Genomic DNA, 9,431 nt, shown 5'->3' with positions numbered 1-9,431 from the left:
CAGCCCAGCTCCAGGTTGAGCTGTTGTTCACCATCTTAGCTATAGAGGGTGCAGTGTCACTGGCCCTCATGTGGGATCCGAACCAGGGTCCTGCTGCTCAGAGCTGGCATCCCAAGCCAGCTCTTAACCAACGCGCCACTCAGCCAGCCCCCTATCCCATTTTATACCTCTTCTTTGCACCCCAAAAGAAGTAATCTGTTTTCTATGAATCTTATTTGACAAATTTTATGTAATCTCTATTCTTTTATGCATCCTATACTTTCTTCTGGATTTTTTTTTTTTTTTTTGCTGAAGTACATCTTCTATGGATGACAAACTGTCTTGGTCTCTATAAGCATGAAAATTTTCTATTTTGCCTTCACTGTAGTTTAGCTTATGTAACACTTCAATTGGCTTATTTTCCCTATAGCTTTTAATTGTAGAAAATTCTCCTAAATTTTTCTTCTTTATAATGTGCCTTTTCTCTCAGGTTGTTTTTAGATTTTTTTTTCTTTCTAAACACCATTACAATATATCTGAATATGGATTTTTCTTTGCTCTGATTGGACTTTGGTGAATTTACAATCTGAGTATTCACAGATTTAAGTGTGGACAACTGTCAGCCTCTTTTTTTTAATGTACTGCTTTTCTACCAATCCCATTTCCTTCTTCTGGAGCCATCTTATTAAAACTCTGCATTCACTTCCACATAAATTTCTTAATCCTTTTGTTTCTTCGTACTCCAGTGAGACAATTTCTCATGCTATCATCTAATTCACAAATTTCCTCTTCAACTGTGTTTAGTTTATGCCAGTTGAGCTTATTTCGACTATTCTATTTTTTACTTGTAAGATTTCTCAATGATTTTTATACACATTTTATTTCTCCATGTTTTTGTTTTATAATTTCATTACCTGAGGATCCATGTAAGTCAATCATTTCCTTGTGCATACTATTTATATTTTAAAATGTCAGACTGTTCTATAAAATTAATTTTATGTGGTGGGGATACATATATAAAGTCAAGTGACTTTGCTGATGTATTTTGAAGTTTTACTCCATGGGTTTATTTAAAGTAGGTCTTTACTTGCCTTTTTTTTTTCTCTCTCTCTTCCCCACCCTTCCTCCTTCTTTTTGTACCTTTACTTGTAGTCCTGGGTCCTTACACCAAATCCAGAACCAAATCTTTGAGAACTTCTTCCCTACAATGATTATTTTAGGAATATTTTAGACCTACAATTACCAAGCTTCAGAATACCTTGGTTCAGCTCCAGATCGAGACTAAACGTTATTTTCTAGCATCATGCTCAGCTCCCTCAAAGCAAGAGCCTAGAATAGTAGTCAGCAGCAAGCTTGTTAAAACAGCCTCCTTTGTAAGTGGGAATAGTCGGGGAGAATCATGTTCTAGTCTCTGATTATAAGCAGTAAACCTGGCTCCAATATCAGATCTTGTGTAGTATCTTTAGTTTCTATTACTTCATAGGAGCCAATTTCTCAAGTATCACTACCAGCTTCTAGACTCAGAACTGAGGAAGCCCAATCACCAATTCACATTTTTATCCCATTGAGATGCTGATTTTCTTTGAGCCTGGCTATCCTGCATTTGGTTCACTTGTTTTATGTGTTTGGAGAGGGAACATCAAAGCATGAAATACTGCCTCCTTGACCAGAAGTCTACATGGAATGTTCACTCTCTCACCAAAACCAAGAAAAAAATCCTATACACATTGTTTCCAGCCTTAAGTGACTGACCTTGTTCATTTTCTGTTTCCAAAGAAATGGTCAAAATGACACATTTTTAGTAATACTAATGATTAAACATAAACTGTTATCTTCCAACAGGCTATTGCAAATTATGGTGCAAGGCCATTTAATCATCAGAACATTTAGGTAGATTTTATTTCAAAGAACCAGAGAGTTAAGTGCCACTGATTTGCAGCTTGGAATTCAATTCCGTCTTATGAAAATCCAGTTATAACTTATTAAAACTCAAAATGCCTTTTTTGGGGGGAAGGGGGAGGAAAGGAGGATGAATGACTTTTAGAATAGCCTGAGAGTCGTGAATAAAGAAAAACATTGCTGTGTTTATTTAGAAAGTATTACCCCTTGGAGCCAGCGTTTGCACTAATGCATTTTACATTAGCGTGCCGCATCAGGAAATCCTGACTTTTTGGTGCCAAGGGGGTAATTAATATCAGTTCATGTTTTCAAAATGGTTGTGTTTATGTGGGAATGAGGACTGAGCACTAACATGGAGAGCTTGAAGTATGAAAGCTTGCTGTGAAGCGAGTTCTTGGGAAAGAATGGAATACTGAAATTACTGAACAGGAAATAGGATTTCCATGGATAGAATAATATTAGTGCTGACAAGAAGCCACAGCCACACTTTCTTGCTCTTAACTTACTAAGCATTAACAGAAATAATTCCCTAGTAGAGTCATATTGACAGAAGACAAAATCTTTGATTGCTATAAATAGTATTCTAAACCACTGATATCAGGAGTTCTGAAGTTTTAAATAATTTATGTAATACTATATAAAAGACAATCATAATTCCAAAATACCCTTCCTTAGCTAATATAGTTAAACCTCCTATATATATTTTCTTTTTTTTTTTTAAAGGTTTTATTGGGGAATCGGGGAAGGGGAACAGACAAGTTGCTGTCCTTTTGTTCTTCAGTCTAGTTGTCGTGGACATCGCTTTACTGGCCCATGTTGGTATTATCATTGCGTTGTTCCCCGCTGAGGCAGTCGCTTGCCGGCCATTGGACAGCTGCTCACGGTGGCTTATGACAGCCCAACTCCAGGTCGAGCTGTTGTTCACCCTCTTAGCTGTAGAAGACGCAGTGTCACTGGCCCTCATGTAGGATCCAAACCAGGGCCCTGCTGCTCAGAGGTGGTGTCCCAAGCCAACTCCTAACCAATGCGCCACTCGGCAGACCCTATATATAAAATTCTTTATATTTCCCTAAGCTGAAGAGTAAGAGACACTATAGTTTAAAATCAAATGCTTTGAGAACACTTTTTTCCCACAAAAAAAAAAAAAAGTTGGGAGGGAAACAAGCATCAAAGTACACTTTTCATATAGTGAAAGTCAGAAAGTAAGAAAACAGCAAGAAAGCAGTAGAGAAAAAATTTCCGAGAATAAATTAAAGCGGTAGAAGCCAAAAAAAACCAAAAACAAAAACAAAAAACCTACGCGACTTTATGAAGTTCTACCTAATTCTCAAAATAAGAACTTAGGAAACATGTTATTTATAAATTTTTATCATTATTTTAACTAAATCTATTGTTACTAAATACAGTAACCAATTTATTCAAATGATGGAAAAGATGATCTTAAAGGAAACAAAGAATTTTGTCCTATTTCATTTGTCAGAAATAGGGACTGAATGATTATGGTACATCACACACACAATACACTAACCTACCTTTCCTAAAAACTATGATTCCATGCCGAATATGTCATGGGGTAGTATGAACTGGCCCTCCATTGCATGAGCCTAACATTAAAGTACAGGCTTTGCTGCTATAACAAACACCTAATAAGATACAAGTGTTATTTCTCTCATGCCTAAATCCAAAGTAGAGGAGTGGGATTCATGAGGCCATTCAAGGGACTTTTGATTCTATCTAGTTGCACTGCCATTCTATAGAGTATTTTTCCAATCTTTATAAGGCCAAAGCTCACTACTAACATGTCATGTTCCAGCCCTTTGGAAACGAAAAACAGAAAACAGAGCACACGTTTAAAGATATGATCTAGAAGCTGCACACATCACTCCAGCTCACATCCCACTGGCTGAACTTAGTCATATGAGCACACCTAGCTGCAAAGGAGGCTATTACATGTAGTCACTAGGTAGCTAGCTAGCCATATGCCCACCCAAAACTTGGGGGTTATTTTTAAAAGACAGAATGGTGAATAATCAGTATTCCCCAACAGAGATAAAAAATGGTCAAAACCTCTTTAAGAACATTCAGGATTATTTTACTCATCTATTTTAACTTCAAGTAATTATTTTTAATGTACTGTTTCATGAGAAACCTCATATATTATATCAAAAATTATAGACCAAACACATATGCGTCTCTCACATATCTTAAGTTATTCAACTATGGTTCCCTATCAGGAAAAAGATAAAAAATACATACATTTACCTACATATATACATGGTGTGATAGAAAAATATGATGTTTAAATAAAAATTTATTGCAGCAAGACACATTGCCATTAATCCCTCTCAGAATACTTCCCCTCACTTTGAACACACTTGTCCCATCCTTCTTGCCACTTTCTGAAGCCGTTCTGGAAGTCCTCTCTCGTGTCTTTAGTAGTGCTGTCATGGCTGCCTCGATGTCCTGAATTGTTTTAACTTTGAGGAAGAGCGAGAAGTCGCATGGTACAAGACCTGGTGAAAAAGGTGGATGGGGACACACACCATAATGTGTCCCATACATCAGAAATTCCCGTATACCAGAAGCGATGTGTGACACGGAGTGTTATCATGATGGAAGATGATTTACAACACACTTGAAAACACACCTTCTCTCAACTAGCTCACACCCAACTGACTGCACCGAACTAGTTGCAACTTGTCACACACTGTTACTAAGGTTCAATGCACCGTTTCCTGTATTGAAGATCCCTACCTTTCCGTTGGATGGCACTCAGCAGCAGCATTCACCATATTTTTTTATTACACCTCGTATATGTGTGTATTGGGTTGTCAGAAAAGTCATGATGCATTTTTGCAATGAAAAACATGAACAAAATATGTCCTGACTTTTCCGACAACCCAATATCCCCTTTTCATTCCCAAAAGTTTCCCAGATTGAGCAATAAATTATACGATCATCCTATTCATAGGTCTTTATTGAATTAATGAAAAATATATTAGATTGTTTATTTCTAAAAACTGTGGAGTTTTAAACAATAAAAGAGATTTGGTATCAATTTCTTAATGTTTTTGGTAATAATCAAGTCAAGATACTTTTGGGCAGCTATGGAGATAATTAATAGGATACAGAAAATCAAAGAGCTTGCAAACTTCAACAAGCAAAACTCTCCAAGCTATTCTAGTTATTCTATATAAAAACACATTTTAGTATTTCTCTGTTAAAAAGCCAGTCATTGTTTATAACCTGGCAGTTAACTCTTATCTAATAAAAAACACCTTGTTAGGGGAAAAACACACACCACTTTATGCCAATTAAATGAAGTTATACTTAAAAGAATGTAACTAGTCTTTGAAATAGCATAAACCAAACATGCCTTAACTATAATTAATGTTTTAAATAGAATAAGGTGACATCTCAAATCACTGGTTTATTCAATAAATGATGTGAAACAACTGTTTATCCATAGAGAAAGAAAGTAATGTTCTAAATTATACCATGTACAATAAATTTTCAAAAAATAGAAGCACATATTGGAATATTTTTATACATTTGTAAATTAGGGAGGTTGCAACAAGCTATGAAATTGACTATGTATAAAATCTTAAAACTTTAATACAGTGAAATACATCATGGCCAAAATTTAAAAATAATAAACAGACAAAAGAGATGTGCAATATACAGAAGAAACAAAGCATTAATATGTGTATATAGAGAAAACCATATATAATTATATATATTTGTGTATATGTATTTACATTATTTCTTCTCTCTTACAAAACAAACATCCCAATAGAAAAATGGACAAAAGACATTAAAAGGTATTTCAGGGCAAAAAATAAAGTATCATTAAGCATTTGAAAAGATGCTCAAACTTACAAATAAATCTAATGTAATTCAAATTAAATTCTGGTTGAATTTTTTTTTAAGCCTACTAGAATTGCAAAAACTAACAAGACTAATAATATGGTGTTGGCAAGGATGTATCTTTTAAGGGAACACTTTTTAATATGTACAGAGCTTTACACCTAACGTATTAGAAATTTACTGTATAGAAATGCCCCAGTAAGCACACAAAAAAATTTTTTTGCCAGGTAGTTTATGAAAGCTTTGTTTTTGCAGTAGTAAAAAATTAGGAACAACACAAGAATAGAGAGCAATCAGGATATTTCTAACTTAAAAACAAAAAGGAAGTTGCAAAACAGTATTACTGGTGTAATTCCCTTTTGTTTTAAAAGACAAGCCAATGATACATGTTGGCTTATGTGTGTAAAATGAAGTTGAAAGAAATGTATCAAACCTTTTAATAAATGTTACCTTTAAAAGATGAAATTGTGGAGAATTTTCACTTTCTATGTGATCTATTTCTGCTAATGTCTTAATTATTTAACATGAGTAAGAGGAAAGAAAAGGCAGTGATTTATTTATACAATTTCTGAGATGGTTTCTAATGTACTGTTAACACTGAAATACAAAATCTGAGAAACAGCAGAAGTCCCTAAGTACTAAGGTGTTTTTAAAAAGAGTACTTGTCTTTAACAGATACTTACAGAAATAATTAAAGGACATATTGCATGCCTCAATTTGTGGGTCAGTGTATAGACAACACAAGACTGGCTGTGAGGGGCTAAGTGGGTAAGCTGGGTAACTGGTATACACATTATGTTCTCTCCACTTTGGTATATGTTTGAAAACTCAGTTAAAAAATTAAAAACAAAATAAAAAACAATGTGTCACCACAATTCTACAAAATACTACTACTGAATAATATATTCTCAAACAACTAAACTGGCAGTTAAATATTTTCAAATGTTAATCAATAATCACCCTGCATTTCTCTTAGCAGTATTTTGCTTCTGAAATTTTATGGGATGTTACAATATCTCTTCATTATAATATACATTTTGATAAAATAAAAATTTCAGTTTTAATATAGTCCATATGGGAATGTCAAATTTGGTAGAAAGCTACTAGTAAAGTTCTTACTAGGTATCAAAGGAGTAAGGTAATTTTTGTCATCACCAATTAAAAACTTTTACGAAATAAGACTGTTATAAAACAATTAAACCTTGCAAATGCACTAGTCTCCAGGAAGACAGTCCTAGAGGAAATTCTGCTTATTAAAATTGCAATTTTAGTTTCCATTAAAAGGCGAATAAGACAACAGAAGATGGGTTGGCAAGACAAATTATTTCTTAATGTCAGTTGAGCTTATTTCAAATGAGATAACATATCTACACCAGGTTGGGTTTAGTACAATTTTGTCTCCTCAACTCATTTATCTAATTCAGTCATCTTGATTATAGCCTTATGGACTTCATTTTCAGAGAAAGAACTCTGTAACAAACAGCCCACACAACATGCTGATTACTGAACAGTTAATTCTAATTAACTTGGGCATGGCAAGAGAATTTTGATAAAGTCCTAGAATACAAATATATTCTGCTTATACTGGACTAACTTACATAAAAAAAAAATCCCACAGCATAGTCTCCAGACAAAACAAGGAAGTCAAAGAGATCCAATTTAAAGAAACAAATGAGAAAATTAAAATCACAAATAATTTATTCTTCCGTTAGAGTTGATACAGTTTTAAATAGCAACAAAGTACACAGTGGTGGAAAATTGGCACAGAACCGATAAGCATTTCAATCACAATAAGGCTGTCCATGCTTTATCTGTTTAAACTTGATGTCCTTTTCCTATTGACCAAGTTGAAAAAAAACACCTTTTCTGACCTTAAAACTCTCCCCCCACACACACACACACACAAAGACACACTGAAATTCCTCCTTTTGATTACAGTATATTGAGGACAGTAAGTTTTGCTTATTCAAATTAATGGCACCCCTTCTGTTTTGTTTCCATTTAGAAGTGGGAAAAACCAATTGAATTATAAAAAATACTGGGCATAGGCAACTGTGATAAAAATAGCAACTTACCTTTCAGCTAGATGTTTTCAGATTACACTTAAATAATTGTGGTTATAAACGTCTCAATGCATGATTTCCTGCCCAATGCAATATCCCTGAATTAAGCTAAAATTATCAGGCACAGGACAGTCTCAAATATGGTTAGATATGCCATGCTAATAAACAAAGTCATCTAGAATGCAAACTCTATGCTTTTAATACAGATCATAATAAACCTTATCAATAAGCATTTCCCTAAACATCTGTTATATTAACCAACATAAAAAAGGGAAAAACTTAAGTGTCCCGTTATAAATGGTATTATTTCCAGTTAGAAAGTTGAAATATAGGTTTGTTAAGTCTCCTGAACTCTTCTATTATATAAACCAATTAACCTTCTAATGTTAAAAAATAAAATTACAGGATCAATGTTGACTTTATAAAATGCTTTGATATAACGTACTAAGTTCCCTGATTACTCAAAGTAAAATTAACACTTCCATTTTCAGTTATTGCTATTTTAGGAGAGGATTATCATTTTATTTACATAAAACTGTTACCAAGATTCTTCAGGTCCAATATGAATCTTATTGTCTCACATTTTAAAACTGTATTATAAATGATCTTTATAAAAAGGTTTTAATCCACAAAACTGGGAAGCTTTAAAAAACGTCTTTTTACTCAAAACTGTATCACAGTGCCCTTGATTATCTAACAGATAAAACAGATCTGAATTTCCTCTAAAAACTATTAACAGTGGACATATGGTGTGCTCTGCCTTCTCCCTCACCTTTACCTTTATAGTACACCATTTTGAGACCAACACAATCAAGCATTCACCGTGCTTCAATCCACATTAACAGAGGATCTCTGATTCTGCCCAATGCGTAGTGTACCCGCCTTGCATATTCACCACACGAAATAAACATGATATACAAAATATTGCTGCTGTAAAAAGTGTACATTTCCCTCTTCCCCTTACAAAAGAATCTGTGGAAAAGTATTAAATTCCCTTAACCTTCATAAACATACAAAGCTGTTCACACCTTTCAGTCTGTAACAGTCCATTTGAAACACAGTTCCGAAATCACTGCAAATTGGTTATGTCGTATTTTCTGTCCAATGTTGCCATCTAGAGTAGAAATGTGAAATTAAGAGTATATTTGAGCTACTAAAAGCCTTTTACAACTAAGCCACAAAGACTGCTTACTGATGAAACAGCCATTTATCCACAAGGTTTTTCCAAAAACTAGATGGAATGGAAGGATCTCTTCACAAGAAGGTGTCCACAGTGCTGAGGTGACAATATGGCTGCTAATAGATACAGGCTATTGGAATGTAAGTACTTTTTCATTGCTGGTAATTTCCATACTGTCCCTAAAAGATAAATTTTAAAATATAATTAGAAAATAGCTTGATCATACTAATCTGGCACAGAAAATTACAAATAAATCTTAACACTGTCATATTACAAAAGTAACTGTTATCTACCACAAACAAAAATTGTTATGTATTTAAGTAGATAGTATCTCTGGAATTCTTCTGATATTACATTCAATTGCAAATGGATTTCAGAGTCTTTGAGCATAGAAAAATAGTTACCTGTCACACAGTGAGAATTGTAATGTTTGGTAAATTTGG

General features: G+C 34.0%; 1 protein-coding gene across 8 annotated transcripts in view; it reads right to left on the bottom strand.

Moving 5' to 3' along the window:
• Positions 1 to 7,420: 7,420 nt before the first annotated feature.
• The window catches only part of SS18 (SS18 subunit of BAF chromatin remodeling complex), a 69,227-nt gene continuing 67,216 nt past the window's right edge, over positions 7,421 to 9,431 (bottom strand). For all 8 annotated transcript variants that reach the window (XM_019656165.1, XM_019656166.1, XM_019656167.1 and 5 more), the window contains one exon: positions 7,421 to 9,167. In XM_019656165.1, coding sequence (XP_019511710.1) covers positions 9,141 to 9,167 — 27 coding nt within the window. In that variant the 3' untranslated portion in view covers positions 7,421 to 9,140. The remainder of the gene's footprint in view (positions 9,168 to 9,431) is intronic.

This window comes from Hipposideros armiger, unplaced genomic scaffold (assembly GCF_001890085.2).
Source record: "Hipposideros armiger isolate ML-2016 unplaced genomic scaffold, ASM189008v1 scaffold_255, whole genome shotgun sequence".
Lineage (NCBI taxonomy): Eukaryota > Metazoa > Chordata > Mammalia > Chiroptera > Hipposideridae > Hipposideros > Hipposideros armiger.
This window is presented reverse-complemented; position numbering and strand designations above follow the sequence as displayed.